This window comes from Oratosquilla oratoria, chromosome 11, assembly GCF_046742065.1.
Source record: "Oratosquilla oratoria isolate Oo_2021 chromosome 11, ASM4674206v1, whole genome shotgun sequence".
Lineage (NCBI taxonomy): Eukaryota > Metazoa > Arthropoda > Malacostraca > Stomatopoda > Squillidae > Oratosquilla > Oratosquilla oratoria.
In genome coordinates, this window is record NC_134787.1 from 30,063,494 (window position 1) to 30,089,694 (window position 26,201).

General features: G+C 40.5%; 1 protein-coding gene across 6 annotated transcripts in view; it reads left to right on the top strand.

Annotated features, from left to right (window-relative positions):
• Positions 1–26,201, top strand: part of LOC143029709 (uncharacterized) — a 113,591-nt gene that overhangs the window by 63,514 nt on the left and 23,876 nt on the right. For 3 of the 6 annotated variants that reach the window (XM_076192559.1, XM_076192560.1, XM_076192561.1), the window contains exons 7-10: positions 1,918–2,030; positions 13,503–14,654; positions 18,666–18,802; positions 24,869–24,997. In XM_076192559.1, coding sequence (XP_076048674.1) covers positions 1,918–2,030; positions 13,503–14,654; positions 18,666–18,802; positions 24,869–24,997 — 1,531 coding nt within the window. Of the gene's footprint in view, positions 1–1,917; positions 2,031–13,502; positions 14,655–18,665; positions 18,803–20,203; positions 20,277–20,457; positions 20,566–24,868; positions 24,998–25,825; positions 25,987–26,201 lie in introns of those variants that run through there. The other 3 variants (XM_076192563.1, XM_076192562.1, XM_076192564.1) reach the window with 3 other exon arrangements.

Consider the following 26,201-nt stretch of genomic DNA (forward strand, 5'->3'; position numbering starts at 1 on the left):
ACTTGCATTATAAAGAATAAAGTCACTGCTGTATCGATTGTTCTCTCTTTCACCCATGAATTTTGATAACCATAGAAAATATGATGAACCAGTTTACATAGTATGGGGGCCACGCAGGTACAACTACAATATATATAATCAAGACGCCGACATCGGCATCCTCGCGTACCCACTTGCTCCCCATGACGCCTACGTAGGCGTCATAGTATGGAAGGGGTTAAGTGTAGTTGGGAAGGCTTATGGGAGGGTCTTGATTGAGAGGATTAGGAGAGGAAGAGAGGGAGTAATTGGTGAGGAATACTGTGGGTTTAGAACAGGTAGGTATTGTGTAGATCAGATTTTTGTGGTACGACAGATATGTGAGAAAGCTATAGGAAAAGGTAAGGATGTTTTTTGGGCTTTTATGGATCTGGAAAAGGCTTATGACGGTAGACAGGAAGGCACTGTGGGAGGTTTTGCAAATATATGGGATAGATGGGATAGGAGGAAAGCTTTTAAGTGCAGTCAAGAGTTTTTATGAGAGTAGTAGATTGTGTGTTAGGATTAGAAATGGAGAGAGTGAGTGGTTTGAGGTAAAGGTGGGACTTCGTCAGGGATGTATTATGTTGCCCTGGCTATTCAATTCATACATGGGTGGGGTGGTGCAAGAGATAAATGCAAGGGTATTGGGTCAGGGATTGAAGATGGTTAAAGAAAGTGGAGAAAAGTGGGAGATTGTGTGTGAAAGAAGGAAGTTGAAGATATATATGGGTAAAATTGAGGTGGTGAGATGTGCTAGGGGAGAAAGTGGCATCAAACTGGAAGTGAATATTAAGGGAGACTGAAGGAAGTGGATAGTTTTAGATACTTGGGTGCGAATGTAACGGGAAAGGGAGGAGTGGAGGTAGAATGTAGATTGAGAGAAATGAGTAAATGCCTTGGGAGAATAAAATGTGTAATGAGAAATAGACATTTGGGAGTGGATGCAAGGAGGAAATTGTATGAAGGAGTGATTGTGCTGACAGCACTGTATAGGGCAGAAACATGGAACATAAGAGAGGAAGACAGGAGGAGTTTGAATGTGTTTGAGATGAGGTGCCTGAGAAGTATGATAGGAGGTACTAGGTTGGATAGAGTGAGAAATGAGGAGGTGTGGAGGAGAACGTGGGTGGAGAAGGAGTTGGGAGATAGGGTTGATGAAAGAGTATTAGGATGGTTTGGACACATGGAAAGAATGAATGAAGAAAGACTAGTAAAAAAGGTGTGGAAGGCAAAGGAGGAAGGAAGGAGTGAACATGAGGGGCCGACCTAGGATGAGATGGATGGATGGGGTAAAAGGGGCATTGAGAGAGGAATGTCTGTTGAGGAAGGACGGGAGAGGACAGAAGATAGGGGTGAATAGAAAATGGTTGTGTATGGATGATGCTGTGATGCATGAGGGAGTGGGTGGGGGATGGGGGGTGAGGGAGTATGTGTGAGAAATAAATTGATGCAGTCTGAATGGATTCATCCCTGTCTTTTCCTTTTCTGCATGAGGGGATGGAGTGGGGGGGTCACTGATTTAATGAATCGGCCTTGCTGTGGGTGTGTTGTGCCTTGCAACACTGCTTCTGACCCAGGACAGTGAGGGAGATGCAGGGATAACCTGTTATCCAGGAGGTGCAAAGATAAGGAGGGAAGAGGGAGTAGGGGAGTGGAGTATGTAGGGGATGGAATGGGTGCGAGTGGTTTTTTGGGTACCTCCCTTATAAGGGTGGAAGAGCCTTTGGTATATGTATGTACTTATATATTTATTATTACTCTCGCTTCTGACCTAGTTATGGACCAAAAGGTCTCCTGTTGGCATGATCTTCCTTTGTAATCCTTTGTGTATTGTAATTGTTGATGGGAAAGTAGTTGGTAGGTCTGGATATAATTGTAACATCCTTTTGTCCACAGGTCTGTCCAGGGAGATCATGGGGCTCTATGAAGGAACATTTTCGGAAGTTTATTGTGCACAAAATAGAGCAGTTCATTGTGGATCCATTAATTATCAAAAAAGTTAATGGAATGTAAGTAGTGATGCAGTGCTATATGTTTAAGGGACAGTGATTCATGGTATTTCAACATAGTGAAGGTATACTTTAGAGATATATTTCAATATTATATTACATGGATTTACCTGTATGATGCATCCTGGAAAGGAGGGAAATTTTGTTGAAATTGAGATCCTCCTTAGATCTTTGTTTCTTCCCTCAGCTAAGTCTATCTGTATACCAAGGTCTTCATATCCTTATAAAGAAGGTAGTGAAGTCCCACATACCATCTTTGCACACTTTGTCATTTCCTACTGAAGACCTACCCATTGTTCATCTACTAACTCCCCTCTATTCCTCTCCACCTCCCGCACTTCTCTCAGTTTCTGTTGTTTTTCTGTTTTTCTTTTACTTTTTCTTCTCATTCAGTTTGTTAATTCTTATTATCTCTCTTTATCCCACCTGTTTCCTCCTCCTCCTCCACTTTTCCTTCACTCTCAGTTTCCCTTCTACCAAAACATTATCCGAGTGTATAAACTCACTATGTGATGAATTACAGTAACATTGGGTTTTCAGAAATGTGACCTAAAGGAATGTGCTCTTTTCCACCCATTCCACTCCCATCCACCTCCCTTGTTTCCCTCATATCTTAGCTACTCATGAGTGAAGGTTCATCCCTGACTCCTGCCCACTGCTTGGGTCAGATGCAATGCAGCAAGACACAGTACATCCACAGCAGGGCTATTTCATTTAAATGGAGACTCTCCCTCATCCCCTCATACAGAAAATAGAAATCCTTTTGATCTGTCAAAATATCCATACATAACCATCCTCCACTCACCAGTAACCTCTGCCTGCTCCTTTCCTGGCTAAACATACATTTCCCTTTTGCTTAAAGCCCCTCTCTCCCCATCCATCCATCTCATCCTCAGTCATCCCTTCAAATTCACACCATCCAGCTCTGCTTTCCACACTTCTTTTGCTAATCTTTCATCTCTTAATATTTCTATGTATCCAGACCATCCCAATAATATTTCATCAGTTATATCTGCCAGCTCCCTTTCCAACCTTGCTCTCCTCCTCACCTCATTTCTCACTCTGTGCAACTTTGTAACCCCTACCATGCTTCTCAGACACTTCATCTCAAGCATATTTAAACTTCTCCTTTCTGCCTTTCAGACATATATTCAACTTGCTGCCATCCTCTCCCCTTACACATCTAATCACCTTACCTTTACCCACAGTTACCTTCAACCTTCTCCGATTGCATACCCTCAGAAACTCCATCACTAACTCCCTTAATCCCCCCCCCCCTCTGACCCTGCCACAAGTGCAGTGTCATCAGCAAACAACAGCTAGCCCACCTCCCACTTTTCTCATTTTCTTTAACCATTTCCAGTCTTCTACCCATGACCTATTCATTTACATCCTTCAAAACCCCATCCATGTACACATTGAACAGCCATGGCAACATATCACTGACACAGCCCCACCTTTACCTCAGACCACTTGCTCTTTCCATTTCCAATTCAAACATAGGCACTACTTCATAAATATACCAACAACACTTTCCTTCTTACCCCCACATATTCCACTCATATTCACCCCCCTCCTTCTTATTTTGGCTCCTCCTGCATGATGGGTCATCCCTGCATCTCACCCATTACCCTGGATCAGAAGCAATGTACCAAGACACAGCACATCCACAGTAAGGCTGCTTCATTTAATTGGTGACCCTCCCTCTCAATCCTTTCATGCAGAAAAAGAGAAAACAGTGAAAAATCACTTTAGGCTGCATCAAAATATCATTGCACATATTCATTCTCCCCCCATCCCACCCACTCCCTTCCATGTATCAGAGCATCATTCATACACAACCATTCTCTACTCACCCCCATCTTCTGTCTTCTCCCTTCCTCAGCAGACATGCCCCTCTTTCCCAGTGCCCCTTTTACCCCATCCATCCATTTCATCCTTGGTCACCCTCTCATGTTCACTCCTTCCTCCTCTGCCTTCCACACCTCTTTTATTAATCTTTCTTCACTCATTCTTTCCATGTGTCCAAACCATCCCAATACACTTTCATCAACCCTATCTCCCAACTCCCTTTCCACCCCTGCTTTCTTCCTCACATCTTCATTCCTCACTCTATCCAACTTAGTAACCCCTACCATACTTTTCAGGCATGTCATCTCAAATACATTCAAACTCCTCTGCTCCTCTCTTATGCTCCATGTTTCTATTCCATACAGTGCTATCAGCACAATCACTCCATACAATCTCCTCTTAACATCCATTCCCAAATGTCTATTTTTCATTACACTTTTTAATCCTCCAAGGCATTTACTTCTCTATTCTACCTCCACCTCCGCTCCTTTTCCCTCCACATTTGCCCCTAAGTATCTAAAACTATCCACTTCCTTCAGTCTCTTTCTCTTTATACTCACTTCCAGTTTGCTGCCACATTCTCCCATTGTACATCTCATCACCTTACTTTTACCCATATTTATCATCAACTTCCTTCTTTCACACACCTTCCCATACTCAGTCACTAACTTCATCAATTCCTCCTCTGATCCTGCCACAAGCGCATTGTCATCAGCTAATAACAACTAGCTGATCTCCCATTTTTCTCCATTTTCTATAACCATCTCTAATCCCCTAACCATTACCCTTTTGTTTGGCTTTCGCACCACCCCATCCATGTATAAATTAAACAGCTAAGGTGACAACACATCCTGATGAAGTCCTACCTTTAATTTAAACCACTCACTCTCCATTTCTAACTCTAACACAAGCTCTACTACTCTCATAAAAACTCTTGACTGCTCTGAACAGCTTTCCTCCTATCCCATATATCTACAATACCTCCCACAGTGCCTTTCTATCTACCCTGTCATAAGCCTTTTCCAAATCCATAAAGGCCCAAAAAACATCCTTACCTTTTCTGAAAGGTTTCTCACATATCTGTATTACCACAAAAAATCTGATCCACACAACCCCTGCCTGTCCTAAACCCACACTGTTACCTATTACTCCCTCAGTTCCTCTCCTAATCCACTCAATCAAAACCCTCCCATAAGCTTTCTGAACTATGCTTAACAAACTGATCCCTCTGAAAGTACTACACTCACACTTGTCCCCTTTTCCCTTGTAAAATGGAACTATACAGGCACTCCTCCAGTCCTACAGTACTCTACCCTCTTTCAGACAAACATTAAATAACCTCACCAGCCAGTCCATCACTGTATCTCCCTTTTTTAGACACTCCACATGACACCCATCTAACCCAGGTGGTTTATCTGCTCATCATTTTAATAACAGCTTTCACCTCATCTTTCCTTATTTCTTCTCCATTTTCCTCATTCATCACTGTCATTTTCTTAGCGCTTCCCACTGCAACTGCCTTTCCCTCCCTCCTTCACACTTAGTAACTCCCCTAAAATATTCTGCCCATCTTCCTCTTACTGCCGTCTCTTCCATTATCATCTCTCCATCAGCACCTTTTACCTTTTCTTCTCTACTTGATTCACTGCCTCTTTATATCTTAATTTCTTTCCAAAATATCTTTTTATTAATTTCAAATTATTTTGTCGTACTCTTACTCCATTTCACATCTTCTCTTCTCTTTGCCTCCTTTATCTTATGATTTACTTCTCTTTTCTTTGTACTTCTCATATGGGTTATTCCCATAGTAGATGCCTGATATTACTCAGTTCCTTCAAGTCCTGCATAATGTTGAAAAGTTTTGTGATAACTCTTCATAAAAACTTGACTTCTCTGTAACCCTAATGGGTACATTCCTACATGAAGTCAAGACCAAAACAATTCTTAAAAATGTCAAATTCTTTGCTAGTAGCAAAGGGTTAACATAAGCAAGTAATGTTGATTTGTCTCATTAGATCAGTGTAAGGTAACATATATAGATATAACAAAGGCTTTTTCCCCTTGTAAGGGAGGTAGCCAAAAAACAAAGGCATAAAAACCACTCCCACCCATTCTATCCCTAACATACTCCACTCCCCTCCCCTCCACCCTCGTCCCTCCATCTTATCTTGGCACCTCCTGGATGATGGGTTATCCCTGCATCTTGCCCACTGCCCTGGGTCAGAAGCAGTGTTGCAAGACACAACACATCCACAGCAAGGCTGCTTCATTAAATCGGTAACCCCCCCTCTCCATTCCCTCATGCAGAAAAGAAGACAGGGAGAAATTCCTTTGGGCTATGTCAATTTATTTCTCACACATATTCCCTCACCCCCCATCCCCTACCCACTCCCCCTCATGAATCACAGCATCATCCATACACAACCATTCACCATTCACCCCTATCTTCTGTCCTTTCCCATCCTTCCTCAACAGACATTCCCCCCTTTCCCCATGCCCTTATTACTCCATCCATCCATCTCATCCTTGGTTGTCCCCTCATGTTCACTCCCTCCACTTCTGCCTTCCACATCTCTTTTACTAACCTTTCTTCACTCATTCTTTCCATGTGTCCAAACCATCCCAGTACTTGTTCATCAACCCTATCTCCTAACTCCCTTTCCACCCCATTCTCCTTCTCACCTCATTTCGCACTCTATCCATCCTTGTAACTCCTATCATACTTCTCATTCGTCTCATCTTAAACACATTCAAACTCCTCTCTTCCTCTCTTATGTTTCGTGTTTCTGCCCCATACAGTGTTGTCGACACAATCACTCCTTCATACAATCTCTTCTTTGCATCCATTACCAAATGTCTGTTTCTCATTACACTTTTATAATTCTCCAAGGTGGGGGAAAAGAATACTGCCACCAAGTATTTCCACTTGGATCGTAAGAGGCGAGAAGAAAGGGACGGGGACTGGGACTAGGCATCCTTCTCCTTCTAGCCCCACAGGGGACATTCCTAAACGAAAAAGTAAAGGCATAAGAGGGTCTGGGAGTTTTCCGACCAGCACCCTAAGGTTTGGGTCTTTTAATGTGCATGGATGTGGTACAGATGAGAGTAAAAGGGAAGAGATAGGTAGTATGTTTGTGAGAAGAAAGATGGATGTGTTGGCTTTGAGTGAAACTAAGTTGAAAGGGAAGGGTGAGTGTAAGTTTGGGAGTGTAAGTGGGAGGTTATCAGGAGTGAAGAGAGGGCGAGGGAGGGAAGGGGTGGCTATTCTAGTAAGTGAAGAGATAGGTAAATGTGTAGTGGAATGGAAGGAGGTTTCCTCAAGGATAATGTGGATGAAGGTGAAACTGGGAAAGGAGATGTGGGTCTTTGTAAGTGTATATGGGCCTGGCAGTGAGAAGAGTGTAGAAGAAAGGGAGGCCTTTTGGATAGATTTAAATGAGTGCATAGAGGATTTAGGAAGAAATGTCAATGTAATAGTACTGGGAGACCTTAATGCTAGGGTAGGAAATGGTCCAATTGATGGAGTGGTTGGGAAATGTGGAGTTCCAGGAAAGAATCGTATTGGAGAGTTGATGGTGGAAATGTGTCTAGAAAGAGAGTTGATGATAGCAAATACAGTGTTTTGGAAGAAAGTCAAGCATACACATGGGAGAGGGTGGTGGATGGAAGGGTGGTAGATAGAGCGTTGATGTATTATGTTGTGGTAAATAGGACTATAATAGGAAGAGTTAAGGATGTACATGTGCTAAGGGGAGAGGGTGGGGGAATATCAGATCATTTTTTGGTGGAAGGTAAGATAAGAGTGGAGGATAGATGGAGAAAGAGGAAAGGGACAAAAGGTAGGGAGGTGTTTAGAGTGAACTCCTTAAATGAAAATGAAAAGGAGAAGGAGTACAAGAAGAAGCTGAAGGAGGAGTGGGAGGGAGTGAAGGATAGAGTAGAGCTAGGAGTGGAGGAGGAATGGGGATGGTTCAAGGAGGGAGTAACAAAGTGTGCAAGGATGGTGTGTGGAACAAGAAGGACAGGAGGAAATAGAAGGAAGGGTAGTGAATGGTGGGATGAGGAAACAAAGAAGGTTGTAGAAGAGAAGATGCGAGCTTTCACAGATTTGTTACAAAATAGGACGAGGAAGTCATATGAGAGGTACAAAGAAAAGAAAAGAGAAGTAAAGCAAAAGGTAAAGGAGGCAAAGAGGAGAGCAGATGTGAAGTGGGGTAAGAGTATGATCAGAAAATTTTGAAAGTAATAAAAAGATGTTTTGGAAAGAAATTAAGAGAGGAAGAGGAGGTGAATCAAGTAGAGAAGAAAAGGTAAAAGGTGCAGATGGAGAGATGATAATGGAAGAGAAGACAGTAAGGGGAAGATGGGCAGAATATTTTAGGGAGTTGCTAAATGTGAAGGAGGATAGGGAGGGAAAGATAGCTGCAGTGGGAAATGCTAAGAAAATGAGAGTAATGAGTGAGGAGAATGGAGGAGAAATAAGGAAAGATGAAGTGAAGGCAGTTGTTAAGATGATGAAAGCAGGTAAGGCACTTGGTCTGGATGGATGCCATGCAGAATGTCTAAAAAAAGGAGGTGCAGTGATGGTGGACTGAATGGTGAGGTTATTTAATGTTTACTGGAGAGAGGGTAGTGCCAGAGAACTGGAGGAGTGCCTGTATAGTTCCACTTTACAAGGGAAAAGGGGACAAGTGTGAATGTAGTAGTTTCAGAGGGATTAGCTTGTTAAGTATAGTTGGGAAGGCTTATGGGAGGATCTTGATTGAGAGGATTAGGAGAGGAAGAGAGGGAGTAATTGGTGAGGAACAGTGTGGATTTAGGACGGGTAGAGGTTGTGTAGATCAGATCTTTGTGGTAAGACAAATATGTGAGAAAGCTATAGGAAAGGGGAAGGATGTTTTTTGGGCTTTTATGGATCTGGAAAAGGCTTATGATAGGGTAGACAGAAAGGCACTGTGAGAGGTTATGCAGATATACGGGATAGGAGGAAAGCTTCTAGGAGCTGTCAAGAGTTTTTATGAGAGTAGTAGAGCTTGTGTCAGGATTAGAAATGGAGAGAGTGAGTGGTTCGAGTTAAAGGTGGGACTTTGTCAAGGATGTGTTATGTTGCCCTGGCTGTTCAACTTATACATGGATGTGGTAGTGCAAAAGGTAAATGCAAGGGTAGTGGGTCAGGGATTGGAGATGGTTAAAGAAAATGGAGAAAAGTGGGAGGTGAGCCAGCTGTTGTTTGCGGACGACACTGCGCTTGTGGCAGGATAGGAGGAGGGACTGAGGAAGTTGGTGACAGAGTTTGGGAGAGTATGTGATAGAAGAAAGCTAAAGATAAATGTGGGTAAAAGTAAGGTGATGAGATGTACAAGGGGTGAAAGTGGCAGTAGCCTGGAAGTGAGCATGAAGGGAGAGCGACTGGAGGAAGTGGATAGCTTTAGATACTTGGGTGCAAATGTGGCAGGAAAAGGTGGAGTGAAGGTGGAGGTAGAATGTAGATTGGGAGAAGTGAGTAAATGCCTTGGTGGATTCAACAGTGTAATGAGGAATAAACATTTGGGAATGGATGCTAAGAGGAGACTGTATGAAGGAGTGATTGTGCCAACAGCACTGTATGGGGCAGAAACAAGGAACATAAGAGAAGAAGAGAGAAGGAGTTTGAATGTGTTTGAGATGAGGTGTGTGAGAAGTATGATGGGGGTTACTAGGCTAGATAGAGTGAGAAATGAGGAGGTGAGGAGAAGAGCAGGGGTGAAAAGGGAGTTGGGAGATAGGGTTGATGGAAGAGTATTATGATGGTTTGGACACATGGAAAGAATGAGTGAAGAAAGACTAGTAAAATAGGTATGGAAGGCAGATGTGGAGGGAGTGAACATGAGAGGATGTCCTAGGATGAGGTGGATGGAATGGGTGAAAGGGGCTTTGGGGAAGAGGGGAATGTCTGTTGAGGAAGTACGGGAGAGGACAGAAGACAGGGGTGAATGAAGAATGGTTGTATATGGATGATGTTGTGATGCATGAGGTGGAATGGGTGGGGGATGGGGGGTGAGGTAGTATGTGTGAAAAAAATTTGACGCAGCCCGAAGGGATTTCTCCCTGTCTTCTCCTTTTATGCATGGGGGGACGGAGAGGGGGGGTCGCCGATTTAATGAAGCGGCCTTGCTGTGGATGTGCTGTGTCTTGTGACAGTGCTTCTGACCCAGGGCAGTGGACAAGGTGCAGGGATGACCCGTCATCCAGGAGGTGCTAAGATGAGAGGGAGGGTGGAGGGGTGTGGAGTGTATTCAGGGATGGAATGGGTGGAAATGATTTTATGCCTTTTCCTTTTTGGCTACTTCCCTTGTAAGGGGAAAAAGCCTTGGTATGTGTATGTATGTATTTACTCACTTCTTAATCTACATTCTACCTCCACCTCTACTCCTCCTTTTCCCACCACATTCGCACCCAAGTATCTAAAAATATCCACTTCCTCCAGTTTCTCTCTCTTAATACTCACCTCCAGTGTACTGCCACTTACTCCCCATGTACATCTCATCACCTTTTACCCATATTTATCTTCAACTTCCTTTTTTCACACACCTTCCCAAACTCTGTCACTAACTTCCTCAATCCCTCCTTTGATCCTGCTACAAGTATAGTGTCATCAGCAAACAACAACTGGCTTATTTCCCACTTTTCTCCATTTTTTTTTTAAACCATCTCCAATCCCTGACCAACTCGCACCACCCCTTCCATGTACAAATTAAACAGCCAGGGTGACATAACACATCCCAGATGAAGTCCCACCTTTACCTCAAGCCACTTACTCTCTCCATTTCTAATCCTAACACAAGCTCTACTACTCTCATAAAAACTCCTGACTGCTCTTAACAGCTTTCCTCCTATCCCATATATCCGCAATACCTCCCACAGTGCCTTCCTGTCTACTCTGTCATAAGCCTTTTCCAGAACCATAAAAGCCCAAAAAACATCCTTACCTTTTCCTATAGCTTTCTTACATATCTGTCTTACCACAAAAATATGATCTACATAACCCCTACCTGTCCTAAACCCACACTGTTCCTCACCAATTACTCCCTCTGTTCCTCTCCTAATCCTTTCAACCAAGACCCTCCCATAAGCCTTCCCAGCTACACTTAACAAACTGATCCCCCCTGAAACTACTACTCATACTTGTTCCCTTTTCTCTTGTAAAGTGGGACTATAGAGGCACTCCACCAGTCCTCTGGCACTCTACCCTCTCATAAACAAACATAGAATAACCTCACCATCCAGTCTACCATCACTGTACCTCCTTTTTTAACCCCTTCCATACGGTGCCGCATACGTAGGCGGCATGAGGAGCAAGTGGATACGTGAGGCTGCCATATCGGCGTCTTGATTATATTTATTGTAGTTGCCCCTGCATAATGACATACTCTCTAAACTGTCTTTAATCACATTTTCTATGGTTATCAAAATTCACGGGTGAAAGAGAGAACGATCGATATAAGCGGTGACTATATTTTATGATGTGAGTATTATTACGACACGTCGTACAGCTGGCAGCGGCTGCTGCCCGCGAGATTTAAGGCCTGTACTGAAGAGGTTAAGACATTCTTCATGACATTCATCTAACCTAGGTGGTTTACCTGCTCTTATCATCTTAACAACTGCCTTCACTTCATATTTCCCTATCTCTCCTCCGTTTTCCTCACTCATCACGGTCATTTTCTTATCACTTCCCACTGCAACTACCTTTCCCTCCATATCCTTCAAATTTAGCAACTCCTGATAATACTCAGCCCATCTTCCTCTTACTGTCTTCTCTTATATCATCATCTCTCCATCTGCTCTTTTTACCTTTTTTCTTTACTTGATTTGCCTTCGCTTTCTCTCTTAATGTCTTTCCAAAAAATTCTTTTATTACTTTCAAAATTTTCTGTCATACTCTTACCCCATTTCACCTCTAGTCTCCTCTATGCCTTCTTTATCTATGCTTTACTTTTCTTCCCTTTTCTTTGTACCTCTCATATGGTTCCCTCATCCTTTTTTGTAACCAATCTGTGAAAGCTTGCTCCTTTTCTTCTACAACCTTCTTTGCTTCCTCATCCCACCACTCGCTACCCTTCCTTCTATTTCCTCCTGTCCTCCTTGTTCCACACACCATCTTTGTACACCTTGTGACTCCCTCCTTGAACCATCCCCATTCCTCCTCCACTCTTAGTTCTACTCTATCCTTCACTCCCTCCCACTCCTCTCTCAGCTTCTTCTTGTACTCATTCTAATTTTCTTTCTCATGTAAGCAGTTCAATTTAAGCACCTCCCTACCTTTTGTCCTTTTCCTCTTTCTCCATCTATCCTCCACTCTCAGCTTACCTTCCACCAAAAAATCATCTGATATTTCCCCACTCCTCTTAGAACATGTGCATCTTTAACTCTTCCCACTATACTCCTGGTTACCAATATATAGTCCATCAATACTTTATCTACCACCCTTTCATCCACCACCCTCTCCCATGTGTACTTATGCTTGACTTTCTTCCTGAACACTGTATTTACCATAATCAACTCTCTTTTGAGACACTTCTCCATCAACTCTCCACAACAATTTTTTCCTGGAACTCCACACTTCCCAACCACCCCATCTATTGGTTCATTTCCTACCCTAGCATTAACCTGTACATCACCGGGCGAATGTTGTATATACAAACCGCCCCGAGTCTTAGCCAAAATAGTTTTTTTTTTCTTAATTAAACTCAAAATTATGTAAAACCAACAAATCTTGCTTATTTTTATTCACCTTAACCTAGAAGTGGAGAAACTGGGTAGATTTTTTTTAGATATGCATGCGAAAGTTTGGTAGAAAATCCGTAGACTTTCGTACACTCCTCACGTGGGTTGAACAAGAATGTCCGTTGTATTTTTTGGGGGAAGCTTCGTTAGAGTTTCAGAGAGTGAAGGAATTTGACATTTGTGATGTTTCAAGTCAGTGTATAGTCGCCCATAATAGTGTGACACTTTCGGAAAACGTGGTTATAGTTTTTGTGGATTTTTTGGCAAATGTTTATCTCATTGTTATGTGGTAAATTGATTTTTTTTTTTTTTTCTTTTTTTTTTTTGTAATATTTCATGGATGATAGTTGATTGTGGTGTTTCTTATTGTTTTGGTAAATCTTTTAGTAGGCATCCATCACACCATTATTGCCTGGCCACAGTGTGAAATTGCCAGTTCTTTATGTCTGAATATGAACTAAATAGCACCTGCCTAACTGTTGAAGTATAACTTTACCTCTTCATACTTGGTTCAGTACACCAGAATTGCCAAAATTACTTCCTAAAGCCAATTTTATATCCCAAGTTACCCCCAAAAAATTGCTGCCAGGGTTACCAGTTTTGTCAATAAATAAAAAAAATTGGGTGCCATTTATAGCCAGTGGATAGGGGTACTTGGTCATTACCATTCCTGCCACATTTGCACCCAAGTATCTAAAACTATTCACTTCCTCTAGTCTCTCTCCCATAATGCTCACCTCCAGTCTGCTACCACTTTCTCTCCATGTATTATAATTATTCACATGATATTATAATTATGTAATGTTGAAACTACTGTTTAATACAGTTCATACATATATGTTTATTACTTTTCAGAATGAGTCCAAGTGTGTCAGAGATGGCAGATATGGAAGAAGCAAAAAGAACAGAGGATGATATTCTCATTCAGAGTGAACTTAGAGCTGAGAAAGATGTTACAGAGAAATTTACTGATGAAACTCATTCATGCTTTGCAGATGAAAAAATTACTCAAGTTGATGTGCATGAATCAGAGTTAAAGATGAAGAATGGAAGTGAACAGGCTTGCAGTGAATTACATGAGTGTGAAAACAATGAGAATTATGAAGAAGCTGAAAGTATAGATTTATCTGTGATAAAAAGCTCTTGTACCTCTATATTACCTGAGAATTTGGTGTTTGCCCCTGTTTTAGGTAACCATGAAGTGTGTATTGACAAAACAAGATGTATGGAAAATTGTCAAGTAGCCAGTGCAAATATGTCTTTCAAGCAGGGAGATGAAGATGAGTTGGAAAGAACTCCCGAACATTTGCAGAATATAAATTTTGCCAAATCTGTAAATGAAAATTTACCAGTAGTTGAGGTCAGGAAGTTACCCAGAAGTAGGTCTTCTAGCATAGAACTTTTTGATATGGATGAGATCACTGCAAAAATGGAGTTTCTGAAAGCTAAGGATAGTGAAAAATTAGAGTTTTTAAATGCTTTGGAGCTCAAGAAAAGAAATGGAAAAAAAAAAAGTGAAGTACAGAAAAGGCGCCTGAGGAGCAGATTTGTAGAGAACCGGTCTTATAAGTGTAGCGAAAATCTTGGTGGTTCTGAATTGGAATTGAAATCCTTGGATAAAGAAAAGGAGAGATATTTGCAAGTGATGAAGAGGAGAAACAAGGTTCATGGTGCAAATATACTAAACATCTCAGAACAAGGTGAACAAAGTTCAGTTGAATCACAAAAAAATAGTAAGCATGCACCTCAAGCAACACATAACAATTTGCCATATGAAAACCGTGGACCAATCAGACTTGTGCATTCTAAATATTTCACTAGAAAAAATCATTATTGTGAACAAAGTTCAATCAGGGGTTTGAAAAGACTAAGGAACCAAATTAAGGACCATGTGGACATGCCTGACTCTGAAGATAGCTTTTATAGATATTCATTACAACATAAACATTCCCGTGATGCAGAAATTGGTGTAAATATCAGCTCATCAGGATCAAGTGGTACACCAAAGTAAGTTGAAAAGTATGTTTTTTAAGTGAACAGGAGGACAGATGTAAAATAGGATAGGAGTTTGACTTGGAAGGAGTAAGAAAGATGTTTTGGAAGGAAGTGAAGGGAGTAGGGGGGTGAGCCAGGTAGAAAGGAAAAGGTAAAGGGTTCAGGTATTAGTTAACTTCTTCAATATGAGTCTAATTCTTGCCTGCAGCATCAGCTGCCTGATGTAAAATGATTTGATGATGCATTACAATTCTCATCTTGAATATCAACCACAGAAAATGTGATCAAGCCTGTTCACAGAATACGGGGGTCACTCAGCTGCAACTACAAAATAAATAAAATCGAGATGCCAGCATTGGCATCCTCATATACCCACTTGCACCTCATGACACAGACATCAGCATCATCATATGGAAGGGGTTAATGGGAGTGAAGGCAGTAAAGAGAAGATGGATAAAGTGTTTCAGAAAATTGTTGAATGTGGGGATTATGAAGAGATTGATTGTGGTTGAGGGAGGAGCTAGAAAAAAGAATGCAAAGGTAGAGGAAAATTAAACATATATACATACTTTATGCCTTTTCCTTTTTGGCTACCTCCCTTGTAAGGAGGAAAAAGCCTTGGTATATGTATGTATGTATGTGCATACATGTACATACATACACCAAAGTCTATTTCCCCCCCTTACATGGAAGGTAGCCAAAAGACAGGGCATAGAAACCACTCCCACCCATTCCATCCCCAACATACTCCACTCCTCTCTACCCTTTTCCCTCCCTCTTATCTTGGCATCACCTGGATGATGGGTGATCCCTGGATCTTGTCCACTGCCTTGGGTCAGAACCAGTGTCGCAAGATACAGCACATCCACAGCAAGGCCGATTCATTAATTTGGCGACCCCCCCCTCTCCGTTCTCTTATGCAGAAAAGGAGAAGATGGGGACAAATCCCTTCAAGCTGTGTCAATTTATTTCTCATACATATTCCCTCACTTCCCATCCCCCACCCACTCCCCTCATGCATCACAGTATCATCCATACGACCATTCTCCATTCACCCCTATCATCTGTCCTCTCCTGTCCTTCCTCAAAAGACATTCCCCTCTTTCCCAAAGCACCTTTTACCCCATCCATCCATCATATCCTAGGATGCCCCATCATGTTCACTCCTTCCACATCTGCCTTCCACACCTCTTTTACTAATCTTTCTTCACTCATTCTTTCCATGTGTCCAAACCATCCTAATACTCTTTCATCAACCCTATCTCCACACTCTCTTTCCACCTCTGTTCTTCTCCTCACCTCCTCATTTCTCACTATCCAACCTAGTAGCCACTATCATACTTCTCAAACATCTCGTGTCAAACACCATCAAACTCCTCTCTTCCTCTCTTATGTTCCATGTTTCTGCCAATACAGTGCTGTTGGCACAAACACTCCTTCATATAATCTCCTCATAGAATCCATTCCCAAATGTTTATTTCTCATTACATTTTTTAATCCCCCAAGGCATTTACTTGCTTCTTTCAATCTATATTCTACCTCCACCTGCTCCCTTTCCTGTCACATTCTCTCTCAAGTATCTAAAACTATCCACTTCCTCCAGTCTCTCTCCCTTAATTCTCACTTCAAGTCTGCTGCCACTTTCTCCCTTTGTACATCTCATCACCTTACTTTTATCCACATTTATTTTCAACTTCCTTCTTTTGCACACCTTCCCAAACTCTGTCACTAACTTCCTTAATCCCTCCACTGATCCTGCTACAAACACAATGTTGTCAGCAAACAACAACTGGCTTATCCCCCATTTTTCTTTATTTTCTTTAACTAACTACAATCCACAGCCCATTACCCTTGCATTCACCTCATGCACCACGCCATCCAAGGTGACATAACACATCCCAGTCAAAGTCCCACCTTTACCTCAAACTACTCACTCTCCCCATTTCTAATTCTAACACAGGCTGTACTACTCTTGTAAAAACTCTTGACTACTCTTAACAGCTTTCCTCCTTTCCCATATATCTGTAATACCTCCCACACTGCCTTCCTGTCTACCCTGTCATAATCCATAAAGGCCCAAAAAACAACCTTACCTTTTCCTAAAACTTTCTCACATATCTGCTTTACCACAGAAATCAGATTGACACAACCCTTACCTGTCCTAAACCCACACTGTTCCTCACCAATTAATCCCTCTGTTCCTCTCCTAATCCTCTCAATCAAAACCCTTGGGACAAGCCTTACCAACTACACTCAAACTGATTCCTCTGAAACTACTACACTCACATTTGTCCCCTTTTCCCATTTAAAGTGGAACTATACAAGCATTTCTCCAGTCCTGCGGTACTCTACCCTCTTTTTGATAAACATTAACAACCTCACCAGCCAGTCCACCATCACTGTACCTCCCTTATTGAGACACTCCACATCATATCCATCCATCCCAGGTGCCTTACCTGCTCTCATCATTTTAATAACTGCTTTCATCTCATCTTTCCTTATTTTCCTCTATTTTCCTTATTCATCACTGACATTATCTTAGCACTTTCCACTGCAACTTCCTTTCCCTCCCTATCCTCCTTCATATTCAGCAACTCCCTAAAATACTCTGCCCATCTTCTTCGTACTGCCATTTTTTCCAATATCATCTCTCCATCTGCACCTTTTACCTTTTCTTTTCTACTTGATTCGCCTCCTCTTTCTCTCATAATTTCCTTCCAAAATATCTTTTTATTACTTTCAATTTTTTTTTGTCATATTCTTAACCCATTTTACATCTGCTCTCCTCTTTGCCTCCATTATCTTATGGTTTCCTTCTCTTCTCTTTTCTTTGTACCTCTCATATGATTCTCTCATCCTATTTTTTAACCAATCTGTGAATGTTCGTTTCTTTTCTTCTACAACCTTCTTTGCTTCCTCATCCCACCACTCACTATCCTTTCTTTGGAAACCTTGTGACTTCCTCCTTAAAACATCCCCTTTCATTCAAATTTCATTTTTATTTTTGGAGTGTTGAAGTGGAAATAAAAGCATAGTGGTGGGTGGAAGAGTAATTAAAAGGGTATTAATGGACTATAGTAGTGCTTGAAAGGAGTATTGGAAGATTTATGGATGTAAATGTATTTGAGGGAAAGGGTATTGAGTTGTCAGATTATTATCTGGTAATAGGAAATTGAGCATGGAAGTTAAGTGGAAAAGGAAGTAGTGATGGAGATAGAGAGGTGCTGAAAGTAGACGTATTGAATGGGAAAAAAAAAAAGATGGGATATTAGGCAAAACTGAGAGAATTATTGGATGAAGTAATTTATATGAATTAATTATTGCCTCAAGTTTTGATAAATGGTAAACCCATAGCCACACAGTGGCTGGCAACAGTTGTCAGACCCTGCCACATTGGCAGGGGAAGGAGAGCAGTCACTGGTTGTCAACTTTCCCAGTGCAAAAAAAAAAAGCTAGGAAATACAGTTGAAGTTGAGAGAAATCTTGGGCCTCATCCATAGACTGAGTGTCAGCCCCTCAGGGCTGCAGCTCCTGATGGAGGTGAGGGGGTTGAAGAATTTTGAAAATGGGCAGCTTTGCTGTCCATCTTGCGGGACCCCTACAAACAGGTACATGTCATTGGTCCCTTGTTTAGCCCCTTGGATATAGTAAAGGATAAAGAAGAAACAAATAGAGGAAGAAAGAGTATATATCAAGGAGGATAGCATGGAAAATGAGATGCAGTGAGTGGTGGGATGAAAAGGTAAGGGTGGTGATGGTGGCAAAAAAAAGAAGCACATATATAAAAAATGTTTGCAAAGAAGAAATAGGGAAGCATATGGCAATAACAGAAGAAGGGTGATAGCAAGCCATAAGGTGAAGGAGGCTAAAAGGAGAGTTGATGTAAGGTTGGGTAGATATTTGATGAAGAACTGAAAAGAAAAAGCATGAAATATCATATTTAGTTTTAATTTTCTCATTCTGTGGTAATAACAGTGAGAATGTCATTTGTATTGATTTCACCATTACCTTCCTCTGTCTCAGCACCTGCAGATATGGAAGTCAGTACACCATAAGAGAAGACATTGCTCTTCTAGCCTTTATTCAAGACTGTGCTGGATATGAAAAAGTTGGGGGAAACCAGCTGTGGAAGATGATGGAGAAGAGTGGCAAATTGAAGAGTAAGTAGTAAGGTTATAGTGTTTAGTTGATATTTTATATTGGATAATGACACATTGGAATGATGCATATATTAAAGCCCCAGTAAGTGTGTCATTTGGAGAAAAAAATCTATCACATCACCATACTTATACTATACAACACATTATGGAAGATTGCATTTTACATAGTAATAGTGTTCCTCAAGGAGATGGGACTGCATGGCCAGACAATCTAGAGAATAACATCAACAACTTGGAGATGAAAGGTCACCTGCCTTCTGCCATGCAGTAGTGGTCAAATGCAGTGCAACAAGGCATAGCCAAGGAATAACCTCCCCCCTCCCTTGATTGTAGCTGGATAGTACAATAATGATGATATTTGTTACCTCAAGTTTCATAGAGTCCACAGTCCTTAGGGCCCTCCCTCAGATCTGCAGTATCAGTGTGGGACTATTTCCATGATATTGGCTGAAAATTGTAGGGATAGGAGAGTAATTGCCAGTCATCAGCTCTCCATATGTGAAAAAGTGTAAAAAATACAGCTCAAGTTTAAAGTCATCTGGGAGGGTAATAGATATCAATCACAAGTCCAACATGTGAGCCAAGGCTGTTGTGAATCACACAAAAGTACTGGGGGAAACTGTTGTGAATCACACAAAAGTAGTGAGGGTAAACCAACTCTAGGTGTTGGGCCTTGCTGTGAAAATGCCTTGTCATACTGCATTATATTTTGACCCAAGCAGAGATTGAGAGAGAGACAGAGTGTATGTATTTACCTAATTGTATTATATAGGAAAGGAGCAATGCTCATTGGGCCCCAACTATTCTCTAATTTTTTATCCTATATACTTACATATACCAATGACTTTTTCCCCCTTACAAGGGAGGTAGCCAAAGTCAAAGACATAAATCCACTCCCGCCCATTTCATCCCCACATACTACACTCACAATCACCACCCCTTCCTCCTTCTTTTCTTGGCTCTTCTTTGATGACAGGTCATCCCTGCATCTCATCCCTGCATCTCGCCCACTATCCTGGGTCAGAAGCAATATAGCAAGACAGCCCATCCACAGCAAGGCCATTTCATTTAATGGTGATAGCCCCTCTCTGTCACCACATACAAAAAAAAGAGAAGATGGAGAGAAATTCCTTCAGGCTGTGTCAAAGCATCATTCATATATACCCCCTCACCCCCCATCCCACACCCATACCCTTCCATGCATCACAGGAACAACCAAACACAACCATTCTCCACTCACCCCTTTCTTTTGTCTTCTCCCTTCCTTAACATTCCCCTCTTTCTTAGTGCCCCTTTGGACAGAACATTGTCAGCAAGCTTTTAAAAAATTTAAACAAATTCTTATGAATGACCCTGTCCTGAAAAGCCTAAATCCTTCAAAAACCTTCTATTTGTTTACAGATGCAAGTGATGTTGTGTTAGGAGCAACATTAATGCAGGAAACATGGAATATTGCATGCTACACCTTATTTCAGTAAGAAATTTAACCCCAGCCAACATAACTGTACCACAATCAAAAAAGAATATTTAGCAGTTGTGACAGTATTGCAGCATTTTGAACCATATTTACATCCATCTTTACCCATTCATTTACATACTGACCACAACCCTTTAGCTTTCTCAAACAAACTCTCCGTTTCTCAATCTAACCAAAGGTTCACCAGATGGAGTCTCCTTTTACAATCCTACATTCTCCACATACATCATGTAAAAGGATCAAATAACATCCTTGCCAATTCCCAATCAAGAATTGACTTAAAAAGGTGAGGGTGTCACATCCTTAGGGTGAATAGAATCCTGTGGTTGTGCTGTGTCATGCCCATGTGTATTTACCTAGTTGTATTTTACGGGAAGGGAAACTATGCTTGTGGTGTCCCATCTTCATATCTCATTTTATCTAGACTGTTTTTAAATTCATGTATTGTTTTTGCACACACCACTTTCTCATCTAACTTGTTCCAAATGTCTATTACTCTGTAGGGAAAGCTGTCCTTTTTCAGATCTCTTCTATAACTGTCTTTTTTTATTTTCTTTCCATGTCCTCTTGTATTTCTACTATCCCATTATATTATATCCTCTCTATCAATAGTTTCTATGCCTTTCATGATTCTATAAATAGTTATCAAGTCTCCTCTCTCTCTTCTTTGCTCTAATGTCTGTAGCTCAAGTTTTGCTAGTCTCTCTTCATATGAGTTCTGAGAGTGTTGGTGCCAATTTTGTAATTGCTCTTTGTATTCTTTCAAGTTTTGTTATACATTTTTTTGTACTTGGTGACCACGTCGTTGCTGCATATTCTTGGTCTTATCAAAGTGACTATTTCTTCACCATTTCTTCATTCAGGTATGTACGAGTAAATGCCACTTTGATCGTTCTTATTGAATTATAAGTTTCTCCAAAAATCTTGTTTGTATGTTTCTCAGGGGACATATTATTCATAATAATGACTCCCAGGTCCTTCTCATTTTCTACTTTTTTATTTCTTCTTCTCCCAATTTATATGATCCCACTATTCTTTTTTTTGCTTCTTCCAAATTCCATTATACTACACTTCTTAATATTGAACTCCATCTCCCACTTCCTACTCCATTCCCATACTTTATTGAGATCACTCTGTAGCGACTCACAATCTTCTTCAGTGTTCACTTTTTTCAACAATTTTGCATCATCTGCAAAGAAGCTCATATAACTTTCAATTCCTTTATCCATATCATTAATATATATAGCAAACATTATTGGGGCCAGAACTGTTTCTTGTAGAACTCCACTAATCACTTCATCCCAATTAGAGTGTTTGTCTCTTATCACCACTCTCATTTTTCTTTCATGCAAGAAGTCTTCCATCCACTTCAGCAGTTTGCCCTGTATTCCTCCTGCAGTTTCTAATTTCTTCAGCAATTTTTTATGTGGCACTTTATCAAAAGCTTTTTTCAGGTCTAGAAATGCACAATCAGCCTATCTATCTCTTTCTTGTATTACATCTATTAGCCTTGAATAGAAACACATTAAGTTTGTGATGCATGATCGTCCTTGTCTAAATCCAAATTGCCTTGGACTTAGTACTTTGTTTTTTCCAGATGCCTTACCCATCTAGTTTTGATGATTATTTCACAAATTTTAGCTATCATACTTGTAAGAGAGACCAGTCTATAGTTAGTAGGGTCTTCCTTGTTCCCCCTTTATATATTGGTACTATATTTGGTCTTTTCCAATCTTCTGGAACTTTTCCTTCTTTCAATGAACTGCTTATTAGACTATGTATTTTGTCTGTTAGTTCATTCCTGTATTCTCTCAAAATCCAGTTTGCCATTTCATCTGGTCCATGCGATTTTCTGACATCAAGATTACTCAAGTGATTCATTATTTTATTCCTTGTCACTTCTATCTCTTTCATAGGGGGGACTTTCTCCTCCCACTCGATATCTCTGGGTTGTATGTTCTCCCTGGTAAACACCAATTTAAAATGCTCGTTCATAATTTCTGCCATTTCTGTTTCCTCTGTGTATTCAACTCCTTGTAGTAGTTTCTCTAATTCTTGTTTGTTTTTGAGCTTGTTGTTTACAAATCTGTAAAATAGTTTTGATTGATCTTTACATTTTTCTTTGACATCTTTTTCATACTTTCTCTTTTCTGCTCTGCACACTTGTACATATTCATTTCTATAACTAGTATATATTTTCCATTTTTCAGGTCTTTTGTCTTTTTTCTATTTTATCCAAACTTTGTCCCTTTTGTCTTTTAACTCCCTACATATTTTGTTGTACCAACACTTTACATATCCTTTTTTCTTGTTTTTGTCTTGGAACATACTTTTCCACTCCTTTATAAATTTTTGTAAAAATCTTCCATTTCTCTTCCACTGTTGTTTCCTCCTTGTGTATCCTTTTCCAGTCTGCTTTTTGAAAGAATTCTTTTATTTTATCAAAATTTGTTTTTCCATACATCAATCTTCCCTTTCTATATTGTTCTTTTTTTCATGTATTTTTCCTCATTTAGTTCCAGTTCAACCAATATATGGTCATTTTTACTTATTGGCATCTTATATTCAATCTTGTCCTCTATTTCAGGTTCTGATGTAATTATTAGGTCCAGTCTCGATGGTTCTTCCTCATTTCTATACCTATTATTCTCTTGTATCCATTGCATCATTGTATGTTCTATAATCATATCAAGTAGTACATTTCCCCATAGGTCGTCTCCACCCTTGTCATCTATTCCCAACAGATTTCTTTACAATTTAAGTCACCCATTATAACTATTCTTCCTCCATCTTCCATTATCTTATTTAGTGTTATCCTTGTGTCTTTTACCATACTTTTGTGTTCTCTCTCTTCCCACAAGGCCGTTTTAGGAAGCACATAATTTACTACAAACTACTTGTTCTTCCCATCCCTGTCCTCCACTTCCATCATAATCATCTCTACTCTATTCTTTCCATATGTGACATTCCTCACATTTATATCCTTAGTCAGGAACATAACTCCACTCCCTTGTTTTACCTTTCAGTTTCTAATCCAATAATTATATGGACTATGTCCTACACTATGTCCCATTATGTCCGGTTCTTTTTCCATCAGGTAATCATTCAGTTCGTTCAAGCCTGTTAAGCCATCTATGTTTGTGTAAGACACTTTTAATTTTCTGCTACTTCCATCGTGTTTTCTGTCTCCTTTCCTTTTTTTCTCTGCTATGAACCATCTCCTCACTTTCATATCCACTACTCTCCATTAGAATTTCTCTTTTTCTGACTCTGTTCTTTTCTCGTTTTTTCCTTAGGTTCTAGCCTTTTTGTTTTCTCATCCTCTCTTTCCTTTTTATTCATTTCTCTTTTTATCCATACTTATTTATATTGTTTATTGTCAACTAGTTTACCTGTTTTTGCTAAGATATTCTCTGCTGTCGTTTGTGACCTGAATTTGATCTTAATTGGTCTAGTCTTATCTGTATTGTATTTCCCTAGTCTATATATTTCTTCAGTTTCTTTCCCTGTTTCTTATCCATCCTCTTGAACTACTTCTAATATCTTGTTTACCTTTTCCTTCTCTTTTACTCTTGTAGTCCTATTTGGATTATACTTCTTTTCCATCCCTAATATAATTATACATTTCTTTTTGTCCGCTAAGTCTCTTACTGTATTCTCCTTTTCTCTCATCATTTTAATGACTGTTTCCTTAGTTTGTTTTTTCATCTGTTGTTTCACTATATAAATAAAACTTTGTTGTTCTCTTGGACTTTTCTCCAACCCTGTGCTTCCTTTGCTATGAACTCTTTATTTTCTTTATTATTCTTCTTCAACTCATTCTCATCTTTTACTTCTTTTAACTGTCTTTTTAATTCTTCTATTTCTTTGGTTAGGTTTTCATTCTCCTTTTTTAGTTCTTCCAGTTTATCAATTCTTTGTGTAACCTGTGATAATTGGTCAAACCTAACCTCCCATTCTTCATTATTTTTTTTTAGTTTCTCCTCTAGATTTACTAGTCGGGGGAGGTTGTCACCTCCTCCCTCATTAAATCCATAAAAGCAGTTGTCTCTTTCCATTGAGCTGCTATTATCTATATTTCTGCTCTTGACACCTCTGCTTCCTTGTTCCTCATCTGTGTATTCTTCCCCCCATTTGTTTACACCTCTCCTAAGATCCAGGGCCTGTTCATCCCCTTCCTCATTTCCTTCCATTTTCTTCAATAATCCCTCTCTTTCTCCTATTTCTTTACCTTCCCACTACACCACGAGCTTTTCCCTTCTCTACTAATACAACAAGGTACTCCCTTGTTGAGATCCATGAAAATTGGACTTCTTTCCTGGAGTTCCAATCTTTGCTGTGTATCCAATGTATGTGTGTGTGGAGGCGGGTTGATGACCTTTCTTCCATGAGGAGCTAAGAGGGGAGGGACAGTGGATGGGTGTAAGCTGTGTGTTTTGACTTGGCCCTCATCATATGGGGGGAAAAGTAATTTTGTTATATTTCTGTGCATTTTTGTCCAGCAGTGAATGGATATGATAGAGAATGTTCTGGTTCCCTTTAATAAAATATTTTATGAAATTGGTTATTTTGTTTACTTTTTAATACAGATAGGACATGGCATAGCTTAAAGGAAAGATATAGAAAAGTAATTATGCAGCGGTTGGATACATATGAAAATATTGAGTCTGTTAGGGAAGCTGTGAAAAGACTGAGGGGCAAATGTAAACCAGAGAAAGGTTAGTAATTAAGTGTTATTTGATATTTGTTGGAAATATTGAATGGACAGAAAATATTGAATGCCACATTGCTCCTGTAGATTTTATGACCACAACTCTTTGCCTGAGGATTTGTCTGATTGGGCTTGTGTGTCTCACTCTCCCTCTCTTTCTTTCTCTCTTCCCCCTTCTCTTTTTTTTTCTCTCTTCCTTTTTCCCTCCCTCTCCATCTCTCTCTCTCCTCTCTGTATCTCTCCTCTTTCTCATTATCTGTCTCTCTCCTTCTTTCTCATTCTTTATCTCTTCTCTTTCTCATTCTCCCTCTATCTTTCTCCTCTTTCTCATTCTCTCTCTTTCTCTTTCTCACTCGTTTCCACTCTCTGTTTATCTCCTTTCTCTTCCTCTCCCTCTCCCTCCATCCTCTACCCTCCCCTTCCCTCTCTCCTTCTCTCCCTCCTTCTCTCCCTCCTTCTCTCCCTCTCTCTCTCTCTCTCTCTCTCTCTCTCTCTCTCTCTCTCTCTCTCTCTCTCTCTCTCTCTCTCTCTCTCTCTCTCTCTCTCTCTCTCTCTCTCTCGCTCACTCCTTCTCTCTTTCTCCTCTCCTTCTTTCTCTTTCCCTTCTCTTTCTCTTTCCCTTCTCTTTCTCATTCTTTCTCTTCCTCTCTTTGATTATCTCCTCTTTTCTCTTCCCCTCCCACCCTCCCCTTCCATATCCTTTTCACTCTCTCTCTCTCTCTCTCTCTCTCTCTCTCTCTCTCTCTCTCTCTCTCTCTCTCTCTCTCTCTCTCTCTCTCTCTCTCTCTCTCTCTCTCTCTCTCTCTCTTTTTCTTTCTCTTTCTATCTCTGACAGCTTGATTGAAGTGCTTATGAAGGATGAAGAGAAAACAAATGAAGAATAGAATTTTTTGCATTGCAGTTGTGAAGAAAGAGCCAGACACAAGGAAGCCATACTCCAACAAAGAAGATTATTTAATCCTGAAGTTTATTATTGAGAACAAGAGATATTCAGAGGTAATTGAGACCCCCCCTCTCTCTCTCTCTCTCTCTCTCTCTCTCTCTCTCTCTCTCTCTCTCTCTCTCTCTCTCTCTCTCTCTCTCTCTCTCTCTCTCTCTCTCTCTCTCTCTCTCTCTCTCTCTCTCTCTCTCTCTCTCTCTCTCTCTCTCTCTCTCTTTCTCTCTCTCTCTCTCTCTCGCCCTTCCTCCCTCTCTCTCTCATCCTATCCTTT